The 17,081-nt window shown below is 44.2% G+C and overlaps 5 protein-coding genes and 1 non-coding gene across 6 annotated transcripts in view; 4 read left to right on the top strand and 2 right to left on the bottom strand.

Moving 5' to 3' along the window:
• LOC108034666 (macrophage colony-stimulating factor 1 receptor 1) overlaps positions 1-17,081 on the top strand; it is a 211,861-nt gene that overhangs the window by 38,262 nt on the left and 156,518 nt on the right. The gene's annotated exons all lie outside the window — the stretch shown is intronic.
• Positions 1,208-3,478, top strand: LOC108027930 (probable tyrosyl-DNA phosphodiesterase). The gene is made up of 5 exons (XM_017099558.3): positions 1,208-1,402; positions 1,460-2,006; positions 2,065-2,454; positions 2,510-3,107; positions 3,162-3,478. Exons 1-5 carry the CDS (start codon positions 1,327-1,329, stop codon positions 3,291-3,293), a joined length of 1,743 nt encoding a protein of 580 aa, XP_016955047.1. The 5' UTR covers positions 1,208-1,326; the 3' UTR covers positions 3,294-3,478.
• On the top strand, positions 4,138-9,818 carry LOC108027893 (abhydrolase domain-containing protein 2). The gene is made up of 5 exons (XM_017099511.3): positions 4,138-4,583; positions 7,809-7,978; positions 8,041-8,395; positions 8,454-8,803; positions 8,868-9,818. The coding sequence occupies exons 1-5, from the start codon at positions 4,429-4,431 to the stop codon at positions 9,032-9,034; spliced, it is 1,197 nt and encodes a 398-aa protein (XP_016955000.1). The 5' UTR covers positions 4,138-4,428; the 3' UTR covers positions 9,035-9,818.
• Trnas-aga (transfer RNA serine (anticodon AGA)) lies at positions 9,971-10,052 on the top strand. The gene has a single exon. It is a non-coding gene; the product is annotated as a tRNA-Ser (tRNA).
• On the bottom strand, positions 10,256-16,930 carry LOC108027849 (zinc finger protein Xfin). Its single transcript, XM_017099443.3, has 4 exons — positions 16,828-16,930; positions 14,796-16,771; positions 13,182-14,337; positions 10,256-12,557 (listed from the first exon to the last, which is right to left on the bottom strand). The coding sequence occupies exons 2-4, from the start codon at positions 16,765-16,767 to the stop codon at positions 10,403-10,405; spliced, it is 5,283 nt and encodes a 1,760-aa protein (XP_016954932.2). The 5' UTR covers positions 16,768-16,771; positions 16,828-16,930; the 3' UTR covers positions 10,256-10,402.
• LOC108027659 (zinc finger protein 501) lies at positions 12,611-14,552 on the bottom strand. The gene is made up of 2 exons (XM_050885482.1): positions 14,436-14,552; positions 12,611-14,381 (listed from the first exon to the last, which is right to left on the bottom strand). The coding sequence occupies exon 2, from the start codon at positions 14,375-14,377 to the stop codon at positions 13,082-13,084; it is 1,296 nt and encodes a 431-aa protein (XP_050741439.1). The 5' UTR covers positions 14,378-14,381; positions 14,436-14,552; the 3' UTR covers positions 12,611-13,081.

The raw sequence follows: 17,081 nt of genomic DNA, 5'->3' as shown, positions 1-17,081 counted from the left end.
GACACTTGAGGAGCTGGGGCCAGGGGAGATGGAGGAAGAGAAACTTAATTTTTCGAATTCAAATCCCCTGGCGGAAGACCACACAATGGTCGAAGAGCAGCCCAAAGACCAGTGCCTGGAAGTGGTTCTCGAAGTGCCTCTGCAGAGTAGTTATCCAAAGAGCAACGCCGAGCAGATCCGGAGGAATAGTTGCAGTGTCAATCGCTGCGCCGTTCCTGGTTGCCAGATTACCTTTAAGCATGTAACCAGAACTTTTCGGCTCCACAAACTACCCGTTTCCGAGGCTGACGCCGAGATGTGGCTGCATAACACCCAGGTGAAGATCGACAAAGAGCACTGGCCGGACTTTCGGATCTGTGCCAAGCATTTTGAGCAGGATTGCTTTGTGGGCTCCAGGTTGAGGCCGGGAGCCATGCCCACGCTTGCCATAAGAAGTGAATTTCTAGAGTTTATGCACGGAAGTAAGTGGAATATAAAAGAAAAAAAACTACCTCGCGATTTCCAAGAGCAGTAAAAAGTTGTTGAAGCCTTCAAAGTATTTAATTCTATAATATTCTAAAAAGGTTAAAAATTTAGTTTAATATTTACAATGTCTAATATATCCACTTAAACATGCAAATAACTTTAAATTCATAAGAAGTCCCATAACAAAAAGAAACCATTTTTACTTTAAATACTTTAAGTATTTATAGATATTTGTGATATACTTGTGAATAATTTTTAATTCATGTCAAGTCTGATAACTATAGTAATTGTTAAATATTTTGTCAGCTTGTGAAAAATGTTGTTAGTTAATAATATTAATTAAGTTAAATATTTTACTTTTAGGTCAAAAATTCATGATTTATTATTTGCATTTAACTTTAACTTTAAATGTTAAATTCAAGAGAGGTCTCATAAAAATAGTTATACTTTAACTTGTTGTTAAGCTTAGAAAAACAATGTTGACACACATTTAAACTTAAATATTTAAAATATAAATATGAAATAATAAAATATTAAATTTCGATACAAAAAAAGTGCATTTTTATTGAAAACTTGGACAAAATATAATTAATATCATTCATGTTTTCTTTACTTTTTTCTTTTTTTGTATATAATTTAATCTTAACAAACAAATTAAATTAATTCAAACTTTAAACATTTTTTGATTAGTATTTTAAAAATACTTTTTTAATATTACTTTTGCAATCGATAAATTGTTATCGCCAGCTGAGCGCGCTTTGTTTTTTTTGCAAAGCATTAGCGAAATTCTTTTTGTGTTGGGTTAATTGATTTTGTTGTCATTTCATTCGGGACATATTAGAAAATCACATATTTAACGAAATGAAGGAGTGTCCATATGGCGAAAAGTGCTACAGGAAGAATCCCATTCACTTTGGCGAGTTTTCCCATGCACATTGTGAGTGAAGTCAAGCAATCTAAGGGTAAAACATATTTTAAAAGGGTTTGTTCTTAGTGGATGCCATCTATGAGAAGGGCAACGGATCGGGGGACTACGACATACCAGATAAATACTCCAGTGAAATGATTCAAGCCCAGTTGAAGTTGCTGGAGAAGCTGTTCCCCAAGGCAGGAGCCAAGAAGGAGAAGGAAGCGAATGTGTCGGGCTCAAAACCACCTGTAACGGCTCCAATTACAAGTGGTTCCTCAACTTCCGGCTCCTCAAGTAGCAATCCCAGTGGTTCCTCTACTTCCCGGTCAGCTGCCCCGCAGGACACCTCCAGTTTGGCCAAAAAACAGAAGCTGATGGCCAAGAACATCAGGGACTACATTCCCGTGGTGGTGGAGAAGGGCGGAATGGCCAAGAAACTGGAGCGCGCTGCTCCCTACAATATGTTCCTCACGGCCATCACGGACTCCAAGCCCACACACTCGGAACCCTTGAGCATTACGCTCCAGGAAATCCTCGACGAAAGCCTGGGCGAGATCGAGAGCACCGTGCAGATCAACTTTATGGTGGACATTGGCTGGCTCCTGGGGCATTACTACTTTGCTGGCATACTGTGAGTAGTTCCTTGACTAGTATATATATCCTGGCAATGGAGACTGTTTAATTCACAGGGACAAACCCCTTTTGGTGCTCTATGGCGACGAGTCCCCGGAGCTGCTGAGCATCAGCAAGCTAAAGCCGCAGGTCACGGCCATTCGCGTGCGGATGCCCACGCCCTTTGCCACCTCGCACACCAAAATGATGTTCCTGGGCTACAGCGATGGCTCCATGCGGGTGGTCATCTCCACGGCCAATCTGTACGAGGACGACTGGCACAATCGCACGCAGGGCCTGTGGATAAGTCCAAAACTGCCGGCTCTGCCGGAGGATGCGGATACGGGAGCAGGCGAAAGCCAGACGGGCTTCAAACAGGATCTTATGCTGTACCTGGTGGAGTACAAGATCAGCCAGTTGCAGCCGTGGATTGCGAGGATCCGAAAGAGCGACTTCAGTGCCATAAAGTGGGTTGTCGCCTAGCTAAGCCCCCTTAACCATACTAATGGATCCCCTCCACAGCGTCTTCTTTTTGGGCTCTGTGCCTGGCGGTCATCGCGAGAGCACCGTGCGGGGTCATCCATGGGGTCATGCTCGCTTGGCTGGTTTGCTGGCCAAACACGCGGCTCCCATCGACGACCGCATTCCTGTGATCTGCCAGAGCTCGAGTATCGGCAGCCTGGGGCCCAATGTACAGTCCTGGATACAGCAGGACTTCGTCAACAGCCTGAAGAGGGACTCCACGCCTGTGGGAAAACTCCGCCAGATGCCGGCCTTCAAGATGATCTATCCCAGTTTCAGCAACGTCTCGGGCAGCCATGATGGCATGCTGGGCGGCGGCTGCCTGCCCTACGGCAAAAACACCAATGATAAGCAGCCGTGGCTCAAGGAGCACCTGCAGCAGTGGAAGTCCAGCGATCGGTATCGCTCGCGGGCCATGCCGCACATTAAGAGCTATACGCGCTTTAACCTGGAGGATCAGGCGGTTTACTGGTTCGTTCTCACCTCGGCCAATCTATCGAAGGCAGCCTGGGGCTGCTTCAATAAGAGCTCCAGTATTCAACCCTGCCTGAGGATCGCCAACTACGAAGTCGGTGTCCTGTTCCTGCCGCGATTTGTGGTTGGTTTGGCGAAGGTTTCCTTGTGCTATATGGTAATGGCTTTTTCTTTACAGACCGGCGAGGACACCTTTCCCTTGGGCAACAACCGAGATGGTGTGCCCGCTTTTCCATTGCCCTACGACGTTCCATTGACGCCCTATGCGCCAGATGATAAGCCCTTCCTGATGGACTATTTGCAGGGTTGAGACTATCTCAAACGTACTCCCATAAGGATTTCCAATTTGGGTTATATTTGAAACGGAAAATATTGTTTCTCTGGCATTTGTTCACTTCTCATCGTATTCATGTTAATTTATCTGTTAGCTCTTAAAGATCTTAAAATTTTTATAAAAATACAGGCAAACATTGGGTTCTATTCTTCCCTAGTTTAGTTCCTAATTTATTCTAAATTTTGCAGGGTTCTTGTTTTTAAATGCCTTAAAAAGAAATCCAAAAATAATCGTTAGCCACATAGAGGAAGTGTTCCAAGACTCCGTCCTGTTCCTCGGTAAAAACCTAAAGAATTCGTGAGGAATAAGAAGGATAATAGGAGTTTTTGGATCTATCTCCGCATCGTTGATATCCACCTGCGATTGCCCCAACTCCTCCAGCAAAAGTGTCTCGTTATTTCTGCGTACTTTTGGGAATCCCTAATATATTGGATGCCGCTCGTAGGGAAATTCCGATTTCCTGGCAGCAGCTGCTTTGCGAAGAATAGTGGAATCTCTTTTCACTGTTTTCCTCCTATTATTTCGAATTTTTAAAAAATTAACAAAATAACAAAACAATTAGAGGTGCAAATTTATCCTAGATAACCAAACAATATAAAGAAGAATATGTTTCACCTATAATATTAATTAATTTAATTGTATATTTTAACTTTAATTTTATTTTTTTAAAATATATGTTTAACTACATAACAAACATTTTTGAAAAAACCGCGTAATTTTTGGTGCTGGAAGTAAAAAATACCGAACACCGATACTCAACTATCGATAGACCCGAAAGTGGCCCGCCCACGCGGCCGGTAATTTTCCATAGGCCCGCCTGCGGTCTCACCAAATCTATCACTTCAAAAAAATCACAGAAGGCGAAGGAATTTTCGAGCACAATTTAAATCCGGTTCCCCTTGGAAAGTGTTAACAAAAATTTGCCAGCCAAAAAATAGCAAAGCGAACGGAAGAGACAGACACACAAGCACACCGAACACTGCACACCCAAAGGCAAGCGGAAGGCCCAAAGGAAAGGCGGAAAATCGAAGGATAAGTGGCGAGTGATTGGATGATAAGGCAGGCCCCTTCCTCGGATCCTGGGTAGAAAATCGGAGGACACAGCGCCACCATGTCCACCGCCTTCCTCACGCTCATCGCCGTCATCGTGTGCATCCTGTTCCGCATCCTGAATGTCCACAGTCAGCCGCTGAAGCCGAGCGTGTGGTGCCTGGACGCCCAGTTCCTGGACTGCCTCTACAAGATCGCCCCCGTGCTGAGGGAGCCGTAAGTTTGGCGGGGATTGGGGGCTGCTGGTTATAAGGGTAGAAACCATAACATATGTATGCAAACATGCAAGACCACAGGTGGGGTCAAGAATATAGGGACCCTGTTTGGGTGTAAAATAGGTTATTATGAGGCTTACAGCAGCGGGAAGTATAATAGCATTCAAAAACCTTTTAATTTATCAAAACAATCCTAAACTTTTAAAAATCAAAAGTTAGAGCTGTTTAGATCTAGGGATTTCCCTTTATTAACCATATAAAATCCCCCTTAGGGTCCTGAAAAATTATATCATTGACATTCCTTGATCATCAGTGTTTTACCCTCACAGTCGTGCCAAAAAACTAGTTACTCCTCTGCCATAATTATGCCAGTCGGTTTGCCATCACATTTGCTGATAGCCAAATCTGCAATTACCTCAAATTACTTCAAACGGCAAATTTGCCGGGTTGTGGAAACACAATCAGCGTGGTTTCGCGCAGTATGTTGAATTCCCAGCTGCTGAATGAATCATTAGTGGCAATTAGTCAATAAAACCGATGTCGCCGTCTAAGTAATTCGAAAATTCATCAAACTCTTCACTCGCTATCTATAGAATGCATCTACAACCCATTGATTAAGTGCAATTTTACCACTTTTATTTTCACTATCAGCGCTCATTGCAACACATAATATCGCCGATTGAGTGACACATGTGTTCATATAGACTTTATATACCCCCTATTCATTATCGATGAAATAATAAACCCTTACTCACGCGCTGGTGGTTTTTGCTAAAAATGTTTTACGAGTTTAAATAGGTTATCGGCGTACAAAATTGTTTTAAATTAATTGGTTTATTTTGCCAGTTTGTGGGGGGTTATCAGGAGCAGGCATCAGCCATTCCCCGGAGTACATTTAATATTTATTTTAGAAATGAGAAAGAAATAATTATTTTATTTTTGTGAGCTCTTACTCCCTTGACAAACATTTTTCGTTGGCTGTGACTGGAAAGTTTTCCATATTTTTCGGCGCTCCTCCTTGGCGACCAACCGCACAATTAAATGGAATTCTGTATAATATTTTTCTGTTCTTTTTTCAATTTACCTTTTCCGTGTGTCTGGCAGCAGGCGCGATAAGAAGTAATAATTTAGCTCAAAGTTCGCCCGCAATTACGCAGTTGGGTGGGAAAATAAAGACGGCGACTAACGCCTAGCAACCCGATTTGGCCACAATCTTGACTGTCCACCCGATAATCGCGTGGGAGTTTCCCGAAGATATATGTACTTATATATTGGGTATGGAAATGTGGGGTGTCAGTGGGTGATAATGAAGGAAATGCCGGCGAAATGCTTGCCCAATCTCTTCTGCTTCTGCTGGCCATTTGCCTCGTTCAAATGCCGGCACTACCTGTGAATGTTTTGGTTTTCTTGCCTTGGCGTACTGCCCAGTCGTCTGCCGCTTTGTTTGACAACAAAGATTGCGTTAGCAGAATTCTCTCGGCAGCCGCACAGCTTTCCTTCCCTCCTCACCTGGTTTTAATCGGCAAACAAAACCGGTTGAAAGGTGAGATTTGCTCGGTTAAAAAGCTCGAGTGGCTATAAATTTGTGTCATCTTCTCGTTTTATTTTTCTGCCTACTTAAAAAATGGATTCTACAGCTATGAGTTCACCTGGAATTGCCATTTTCATTAATTTATAATTTGAGTATTTAAAAAAATATTATTTCCTGTCGTTTACAATTATTTTTAAGTTGTTCTATTACTTGCCTTTTCAAAAATAAGTAGTTTCCTCCTTGTTTAAGCCATAAAACTTCTGAGCAGTTCAGATTTTGTATAGCTATTTGACAAGCGTGCTTCCCTAACTGGCTAAAAAGCCGGGGGATTATATTACCCTAATGATATAACGTTCTAGTACTTGTTAGGTTCAAGTGCCAAGAAGCCACAGAGGTTTCTAATTTCCTAGAGAACACTCATTTAAGACGTTTACTTTGGGGGTGCGACATGGAGAATGGCCGGGATGACTCATTTGCACATTTTGCAGCTCACTTTTTGCACGCTTTTAATTTTATTTTCTCGTAACTGTGCCAGTTTGCCTTCAAGGTGGGAAAGAGTTGCAGCTGTTTTCCATTTTTGGGGGAGCGAACCTTTGACAACACATTTGCCCTCTATGGATCGCATTATTAATTAAATACCAGGTGGCATATATGGATTGGTGTTCGGAAATTCATGTTTGAAGGTGATTAAAAATGGAGCAGGTAGAGCCGCCGGCATCTGCACCAGTTCCCAAAGTGACCACGCCCCTCCTCAAAACTTTTTCCACAATTTCACCTTGATTGCTACTAATTTAAAGGCTGCTGTTGCCGAGCTACCCAGTGGATACACAAAATTGTATCACGTTTTTGCACGGCTGACATGATTTTCGATAAACGCGGAAAAATAGAAACCATATTATGGAACATATACTATTAATAACATAGATTTATTAGGCCATCTAAAAAATTATCAGGGCATATTTTTGTATTTTGGCATGCCAGGATTATCCTTGACAGCAAGCATCTATTTAAATTCTTACTTTTCTGGTTAATTTTATTGATTTTTAGAGTTTCTCTCCAATTTACGCCTGATTTTGAACATATAATTTGAATAAGTTCATATATTTCCCTTAGTTAGGTGTTCCAATATTTGATAGCCGTGCACATCCGACTTTCTCCACCTAATTCTGGTGTTGCTGCGTGTGCTCAATTAGGCTCAATTGGTTCTAATGCTGCTTTCAGAACTGCGGCTTTGTGCATTTACTGCCATTCTCTTTCGCTTTTGTAAGTCATCCCATTGAAAAACTTGGAAGCGAATCAAAATTCAATTCGCATGCCCTGTATTTCCCCAAATTTGGCAAATTGCCTGCTTGCCAACTGGAAGCAGTTGTGTGCAGATTTATTAGTGCTATAACTTAAAATGCAATGTCAAGGGCAAAATATTGGAAAAACAAAAAAATGTATTTTTATATGTGGCCAAAAGACAACAAATCGCGCAATCAGCAAGTCCGGCAAAATAAAAATGACGGCTTTTTGACTGATAAGAAGTTTGCTGATAAAAGAATTTAACTTGAGCTGTGAACTTTTGGTTTTTATACATTTCTGAATGATTTCAAGGGTGATAAGCAAGTTTTTTAATTAAAATCATCATTTATTCACCTTATGGCCAAACTTCCACAGCTTTTCTAATGAACCCACTACTTTCACCCCTTCCAGTTACATTCCTCCGCGTCTTTGGGGCTTCAGTGGTCATGTCCAGACGGTTTTGCATAGCATAGTGGGCCGAGTGCGTTGTCCTTGGCCCCTCGGACAGCGTGTGTACTTGTCCCTCGAGGACGGCTCCACTCTGACCTACGACCTGTACCAGCCGCTCAACGAGCAGGAGGGTAAGTTCCTCGACTAAAAGCCAATCCATTGCACTTATTAAACATTCTTAACTTTCCCTTAGATGACATCACGGTGGCCATTTGTCCCGGCATCGCCAACAGCTCGGAATCGGTGTACATTCGCACCTTTGTGCACCTGGCCCAGTGCAATGGATACCGCTGCGCGGTCCTGAATCACATCGGAGCACTGCGCAGTGTCCAGGTGACCTCCACGCGCATATTTACCTACGGCCACACGGAGGATTTCGCGGCCATGGTGGAGCATCTGCACCAGAAGTACCAACAGAGTCGCATAGTGGCGGTTGGTTTCAGTCTGGGCGGCAATTTGGTCACCAAGTACATGGGCGAGGACCAGAAGACAAAGCCCAACTGCGTCATCGGTGGCATCTCCATTTGCCAGGGATACAATGCCGTCGAGTGAGTGGCTATCTCAAGTGGTTTCCATGGGAAATCCTAACTCATACTTCTATTCCAGGGGCACCAAGTGGCTGCTTAACTGGCAGAACTTCCGACGCTTCTACCTGTACATCATGACTGAGAACGTGAAGAGCATTATCCTGCGGCACCGACATATCCTGCTGTCCGACGAGGTGAAGGCTCGGCATAATCTCAACGAGCGCGAGATCATCGCCGCTGCCACACTGCCCGAACTGGATGAGGCCTATACGAGGCGCGTGTACAACTTCCCCTCAACCCAAGAGCTGTACAAGTGGAGCTCGTCGCTGTTCTACTTCGATTCGATCAAGAAGCCCATGATCTTCATCAATGCCAAGGATGATCCCTTGATTCCAGAGGACTTGCTGCATCCCATCAAGGAGTATGCCAGTGAGTAGAGAAGCAATTGATTGTGTAGTGGGTTGCTTATTAAGACTTTCTGTTTCCATTTCAGCCACCAGGCCAAACACTGCCTATGTGGAGGTGGCCCACGGCGGTCATCTGGGCTTTTACGAGGGCGGCTTCCTGTACCCCAACCCAGTGACTTGGCTGGACCGCACGCTGGTGGCCATGGTGGGTTCGTTGGTCATGATGCAAGACGTCGGCAAGGTGGCCTCTTAGGCCTCTAGGCCTAAGGCACACACACATGACAAAATTGGTTGTCGCTGACGGATATACGAATCTTTGAAGGAACATCGGAACAGAGCCCGAAAGACCCCATACATATAGTTCTAACATATAATATCGATGTGCAGCAAGTAAAAATTATCAGCCGCGCAAGCAGGACAGCATAAATTGATGTATACTTTTGCAAAGTGCATTTAAAACAGAAATTGCAGTTTTTCGACCACGGTTTTTATGCTTTTATTATGACTTTCGAGGAGCCAAACATACAATGTATCAGTTGAACTTGTACCTAAGTTAGTTAACGCGAACAACAGCATGTTTCCATGTACTTATGTCTAAGCAAATTCCTATTTATTAGCATTTTACTTTGTGATCTAACAGGATTTAATTATGTGAAATGTACACCCAGACACCGCACACAATATATACGATATTGACAGTAATTATAAATTATAAGTACCCGGCCGCCGCACATATTGAGTAGCAAGATAAATGCCTTAATGTAGACCTCGTTTTGTAAGTGTGTATATGATTTTAATAGCCACTCAGTTTGTACGACGATGCATTTCACGGAAATCAAAGAGAAACCAAATGAAATTTGCCCAACGACGGCTTCAATTTTGTATGCATTTTCTGATATTTACCGAGTTGATAGTCAGATGGATGCGCGATTTGTTTACCGATCTAGTAGAGTATGGCGAAATATTTATAAATGTATTTCTAAAAGTATTTATAAATGTATAGTAAACGAAAAACGAATAAACAACAGTTGATTAAAGCGTTTTGTGTGAATTGTTAGTTGCAGAATTCAAGCTTTTCTTGTTGCCCGCTTTTATTTGAATATGTATCGATTAGTAATCGGTTATCGGTTCACGTTACACACTTTCTACATCTAACACAATATGGGTTTTGACACCGCCCTGTGCGTAAGCAGTCGTGGCCGAGCGGTTAAGGCGTCTGACTAGAAATCAGATTCCCTCTGGGAGCGTAGGTTCGAATCCTACCGACTGCGAAAACGCAGGGTTTCTTTTTTATTTATTTATTATATACATTTAAAATTTATTTTTTTCATATAATGAAAATGTATACCCAGATATAACATTTATTTTCAAACACTGAAATAACCTGGTAATTTTAAAAGGAAATTTTATTTATTTGATTTTTACTTCATTAAACTGAAAAGTCTTTTAAAGACTAAATAATACGATGTAACGATTTCTTTTTTCAGAATAATTTTAATGTTCATACGCCATATGAATATTTTAAATATTGTTCCATAAAGGTAGTTAAACTATGATTTTCAGCTTTTTCACTTATAAATAATTTCAGTTAAAGCTGCCTAACATTTTTCAGTGCTTTTTTTCAAATACAAATTCCACCAGGAAGTTTGGTGTGAGACTTGAAGTGATTATTCATACAGAGCTTGGACTTGAAAGTCTTGTCGCAAAAGAGACATTTATACGGTCGTTCCTCCGTGTAGGCCCTTAAGTGTCTCGTGAACCTGCCACTATCCACATAGGTTGCCTGGCAATCCGGGCATTCGTTGGGTCGCTCGCCCGCGTGACGTCGCTTGTGGATGTTGAGGGCAGTCTTATCCGCAAAGGCATCGTCGCATTGGTCACATTGATAGGGTCGCTCGCCCGTGTGGGTTCTGTGGTGTCGTTTGAGGGTGTCCTTGAGCCTGAATGATTTCGGACAGAAGGAGCATTTGAAGGGCCGTTCTCCCGTGTGCACGCTGAGGTGTTTTCTCAGCGTGGTTCCGTGAAAGAAGCCCAGGAAGCAATGGGGGCACTTGAACGGCCGCTCTTCTGTGTGTCTGGGCATGTGATTCTTCAGAGTGGATTCCAGCTCGAATGCCCTGGAGCAGTGGGGGCACTTGAACGGCCGTTCGTTCTCGTGTCTGGTAAGGTGATTCTTCAAAGGACCTTCTTCCCTGAAGCGCTTGGTGCAATGGGGGCAATGGAACGGCTTCTCCTCGTGTACTTTTATGTGCTTCGCTAAGATGTCCCTCGCCCTGTAGGAATTCGGGCATTGGGGGCATTTAAATGGCCGATCCTCCCGGTGCATGCCAATGTGTCTCCTCAGGGAGGCCTTTTGCTCGAAGCCCTTGGAGCACTGGGGGCACTGGAACGGCATCACTCCGTGCGTTATCATGTGTTTCCTTAGGGAGACTCTCGATTTATACGAATTAGAGCACTGGCTACACTCAAAAGGTAGTTCTCCCGTGTGCTTGAGGAAGTGCTTCATCATATGGGCTCGATTCCGAAACATTATCTGGCATTGGGAACACTTGTAAGAGTTTTTCCAATTGAGGCGGGCCCTTTCAACCTCATCGACTTTTAATTGATTATCGGGTTTAACGTTTGCTTTTCCCAGTAAGCGATTGAACTCTTCTTGAAAACTACTTTCAATGGGTTCGCTTTTGACTTCTATTTCAATGTCGTCATCTGTTACTTCTTCGTCGGCTTGATCACTTGCCATTTCCAATACGGAATCGTCTTCCTCCTCAAAATCATCTTCAATGGGTTCGTTCTTCACTTGGGCCTCAAAGTAATGAGTCTCTTCTTCCGACCTGGATTCCCCTTCCCTTAGTTCGTCTATCTGCTCCTCGAAATCAATCACTTCTTCAGCTTTGCCGGATGATATTTGGCTCCTTTTGTCATATATGAACTCCACCTCGTCCTCCTCTTCTTTTGAATCATCTTCCTCCTCTATTGAATCATCCTCCTCAGGGGTCTCCTCATCAAGGATCTTCTCATCGGGAAATTCCTCTTCAAGGACCTTCTCCAGCACCTGTTCCTCTGTGTTAATTCTTCCGTGGGGGTCCAGATTCGATGAATTCGAAAAAGATGCCTCGTCCTTGTGGGTCCTTAAGTGTATATCTAGACTGCGTTTAGTCGAAAAGGTTCTATTGTTGCAGGTGGAGCACCTAAATGGTCGGTCTGCCGCATGATCCAAAATGTGGCGAATGAGATGGGATTGGAGCCGATAGGAGTTCGGGCAGAGGCAGCATTTAAATGGTTTGGAGTTTTCGTTGCCCATACTAGGTTCTAGTTCTAGAACTTGCTCATCGGGGTGACCACTTTCATAGAAGTCATCTTCAATGGGCTCGTCCTGGGAGTAAAACTGCTCGTTGGGATCCTCATCAAAGAACTCCTCCTCATCAAGGAACTCCTCATCCTCCTCAAGGAACTCCTCCTTCACTTGGCACGGAAATGTCTGGTTTTCCGCTTCCCTTAAATGATTCTCGTCAGGAAGTCCCATTTCCTCATTTACTTTAGTTGGCATTGGTTCGTGGGTTTGCTCTGAAATTTGGCGAGTCCTATACGAATCCCGTGCGTCCTGCAGGCACTTCTGGCAAATTGTGTCAGGGATTGAATCTTCTTGCTGGACACCCAACCTTTTATAGCGAGAGATCTCATCCTCTATAGGAATTTCCGATTCCGAGGTATCAGATGGTATAGTAATCGTGCCTTGCGAGTTCAGCAAGCAAATGCGACACGGCCTCGGCATTCTTCTGGAATCGATCTATTAGTAAGCTGCAGTGTTTTAAAAGATTCTTTCTTACGCTTTCTGTTTCTTAAATATTAAATTAAATTCATATTTCTTAGTTCTAAATTGTTTGTTTACACCTCCAAATTTCATTCATACTTAAACTACTCTGAACACCCTGTGTCCAGAACATATGTTGTGTTATCGCTTTTCAAAAGGAACGTTATCGTTTACATGAGTTATGCCACGACATAAATTTTAATTTGAAAATAGATTTGAATTTAGGACTGTAGATATATGTATTTATATAACTTGAATTATTACTTCTTTTTGTCTTTCATGGGATTACACAAATATTTGTAACTTCTTTAAGATAGTTTGCTTACATCTTGAAATTTCACTCATACTTCCCTAAGCACCCTGTGACCAAAACATTGGAGTGTTAATCGAAAGAACATGTGTGTGTTATCGATTCTTTAAACGTTACTCATTAAAAAACGTTATTTTTAAAAATTCCTTCTTCTTCTATTTAAAGGTCCACGAAGAATACTAAGATTTACTAGTACCGTTTAATGCCTCCTTATGAAATATTTCATTGTGTTTGCGCAGAGTTGAATTTTGCGTAAAAGCCCTCTGGCACAGGGCACACTTGAAGGGCCGCTCTCCCGAGTGGATCCTGAGATGATTCTTTAGATCGGAGCGCGACCTGAAAGCCTTCTCGCAGTGGTCACACTTAAACGGTCGTTCGCCCGTGTGAATCAGGCCGTGCAGCTTGAGGGTTGATGGATCCGAGAAGGTCGACTGGCAGAGGGAGCACTTGTAGGGTCGTTCCCCCGTGTGAATCCGTACGTGTCTGTTCAGGGAGGTCACATCTATGAAGGACTTCTGGCAGTGACCGCACGGAAACGGCCGCTCTCCCGTATGGCTCATGGTGTGGCGCACCAGTGCCGAGTTGTGCAGAAAGGCGCTCGGGCAGTGGGAGCACTTGAACGTGCGTTCCCGAGTGTGCCTGCTGATGTGCCTCCGCAGAATGGCCTCGTCCGTATAGCACCTTTGGCAGTGAGGGCATTCAAACGGTCGCTCCGTCGAGTGCAACACAAAGTGCTGATTGAGACCACTCTGATCGTAGAAGGCCTTTGGGCACTGGGAGCACTTGTAGGCACGGTTTCCAGTGTGCTGGCTGAAGTGCTTCCTCAGGCTAAAATCCTTCGTGAATGCCAGCGGGCAGCGCGAGCACTTGAACGGCTTATTGCCCGTGTGGGTCATGATGTGATGCCTCAGGGTGTAGCTCTCCACAAATGCCTTTGGGCAGTGACTGCACTGGTAGGGCCGATAATTCGCATGGGCCCGCTTGATGTGCCGCTTTAGAATCGGGGCGGTCTGGAAAGCCTTCTGGCACTGGGAGCACTGGTGCGTCTTCTCCTTTTCCGTCCATCTGTGTCTTCTCCTTTGCCTCTTGGCCTCCTTCAGGGCACTCGACCTGCCATTTGGTATCACTTGCTCCTTGCTCTCAAGGGCTTCTTTGGCACATAAAGTCCCCTCACTCTCCCTGTCTGATATCAGGCTGACTTCTTCCTCCGGCGAGTCGTCCTCCAGGATCGCATCCTTCGCTTCGCAGAAGATTCCGTAGCTGCGCTCGTAGGTTTGTATAATGTCGTATGCGCTTTGGGCATCTGCCAGGCAGGGCGGGCAAATGGAATCCGAGAATGAGTCTTCCTTCGCTGGCCTTGAGCCGGTGACTTCCGATATCATGTGCTCTATGGAAATGCCGCGACTTCCTGAGCCTTCGAAAATGTTGACCGTGTCTTCGGAGTTTCCCAGGCAAACTCGACATTCCTCCTTCATCGTTCTGAAATATTACAAGCTGGTTTCAGCAGCTGCGGTGGCCAGCAAATTGACTCACCTCTGTGGCTATTTTAAGTAATTATTAATGCTAAAATATTATTTTTGGTAAATCAGCTGTTTACATTCTCTTTGTTTTATTCAGAATGTAGTTGCCACAGGCACCCTGTTTCGGTTACAGTGTGCTGTTGGGCGCACATACGATAAGCCACATACGTTGTTATCGATTTTTAAATACATTTTTAACTACGATTAAATACATTTTTTTTTAAAATCAGCATGTATTTTGACTTATGATCCTTCTTAGGTCTAAATAGTTTTAGCTTAAAACTACCATGCATATATGGTAAGATTACAACAATTTAGTTCAAGTCTTTAAATGCCTTTGGAGATGAGTTCATTTATCAATCGCAATCGTCTTATTTAAGAGATTCCTTCAAATGTATCTTTTTGTGGTGGCTGAGGTTTGATGGACCCGAAAAAACCTTCCCGCAGATGTTGCACTTGAAGGGTTTTTCGCCCGAGTGAATCCTCAAATGATTGTGAAGACTACTGTTCAGCTTAAAGCCCTTTTTGCAATGGCTACACTTGAAAGGTCGTTCTCCGGTGTGGCTCCGCATGTGGGCCACAAGGAGTGATTGATACGGAAAGGCTTTCGGGCAAAGGTGACACTTGACCTTCTTCTCCAGGGCATAGTACTTGAGTTTTTTTCTCAGGCAGCCCCGCTCAGACTGTGTGTAATTCCGCGCATGTCTCTCGAGACGATCCTCATCCGGAAAAGCCTTATTGCAGTGGTCGCACTTGAAGGGCTTGTTACTGTGAGTCCGCGCGTGTTTCGCCAGGCGGTAATTGTCCAGAAAAACCTTTTCGCATTTATCACACCTAAACAGCTTTTCATCTGTGTGAATTCGCATGTGTTGGATCAGATTCGTTCGCTCCGTAAAGGATGACAGGCAGATGGTGCACTTAAAGGGTCGTTCGCCAGTGTGGATCTTTAGGTGTTTGGTGAGATTTCCGCGTATCACAAAGGTTTTTTCACAATGCTCACACTTGAACGGGCGCTCTCCAGTGTGAATCATCATGTGACGCTTGAGATAACAATTCAGGGGAAAGGACTTTGGGCAGGATGGACACTGGAATTCCCTCTTCCCCGAGGGAACCCTGCCACGTCTAACAGTGCCATCGGTTGGCGTTGTGTGGGTCCGTATATGCCTGTCCAGACTAGCCTTGTACATGAAGGTTTCCTCGCAATAACTACACTTAAAGTGTCGTTCCCCGGTGTGGATCCGCTTGTGCTGTCTCAGGTTCGTTTGCTCCGAAAACGCCGACAGGCAGATATTGCACTTATAGGGCCTTTCGCCCGTGTGGGTTCTTAAATGCTTCTGAAGATTACCCTTGAAGCCGAAGCGCTTCGAGCAGAGCGAACACTGGAACGGTTTCTTGCCCGAGTGAATCTTGGTGTGATGGATCAGACCGCTCTGATCCCGGAAGGCTTTTGGGCACTGACTGCACTTGAAAGGTCGTTCGCCCGTGTGCGACAGGATGTGAGTTGAGAGTTGCTGCTTGATCCGGAAGGACTGTTGGCATGTGGCACATTTAAACGGCCGTTCTCCCGTATGGACGCGGATGTGCTCCTTGAGTATACATTGGTGCGAGAAGGTCTTTGGGCAATAGGAACACTTGTGCTTCCCCTTCTTCCGCTGCTTCTTTGAGCGCACCCTCTTCTCCACGTAATCACTATCATCGGTTTCTTCCTTCGCGAGGTCAGCTTGATAGCTTTCGTCACCTGATGTATTAAGCTCCTTCTTTGAGCCAAGCCTCTCGTCCACGTAATAACTATCATCGGGATCTTCCTTCTTAATGTCATCTTGGTAGCTTTCATCCCTTGTTGTGTCAATAGCCACCTTGACATCTTCGGTGGACTCATTCTTTGTTTCAGCACTAGCGACCACGTTGTTATTGGAATCATCCTCTTGGATGGCATCGGCATCGGTCTGTGCCTGATGATCCGATGGATCACTTTCACTCTCCGATATCGCAACGACTTCGGTTCCATTCGACGCCCCGTTCTTGGCATAGAACGATCTCTCGCTCTCGCTGTCTGATATCAGGCAGACCTCCGCCTCTGATAAGTCGTCCTCCAGTATCGCGTCTTTGGCCTCACAAAAGATCCCGTAGCTGCGCTCGTAGGTTTTTATGATATCGAATGCATTCCGGGCGTCCTCCAGGCAGGGCGGGCAAATGAACTCCGGAAGGGCGTCCCCTATTTCGAGCTCAAAGCCGGTGACTTCGGCTATCATATGGGCTATGGAGATTCCCCGATCTGGCTTCCACTCGAAGATGTTGGCCAGGTTTGCCGACTTTCGCCTGCAAGCTCGGCATATTTCTTTCATTGCGCTGCAACCGAGGAGAAGTTCAGAAAGTACGCAGATTTAATAGACACACATACTCACGGCTATATGCTTAGTAAATTATAAAAAATAAGATTTCCCAAAAGAGACTATTAATAACTTTGTTTACCTCCCCGACATTTTTCATAGACTGGCGCAGTGGGCACCCTGTGGCCTAGACAGTGTGCTGTTACGGGCAAAACATATGTTTCGACATCGGTTATCGATAGCTAACAAGTTTTTGAAAATTTACAAAACTCTTTGTTTTAAACAAATTAGGTTCATGAAAAACTATAAAACAGGACCAAAAAAATTAA

Source organism: Drosophila biarmipes, chromosome 2L, assembly GCF_025231255.1.
Source record: "Drosophila biarmipes strain raj3 chromosome 2L, RU_DBia_V1.1, whole genome shotgun sequence".
NCBI lineage: Eukaryota > Metazoa > Arthropoda > Insecta > Diptera > Drosophilidae > Drosophila > Drosophila biarmipes.
Note: the sequence above shows the minus strand (reverse complement) of the source record. Positions and strands in the feature narration are given on the sequence as shown.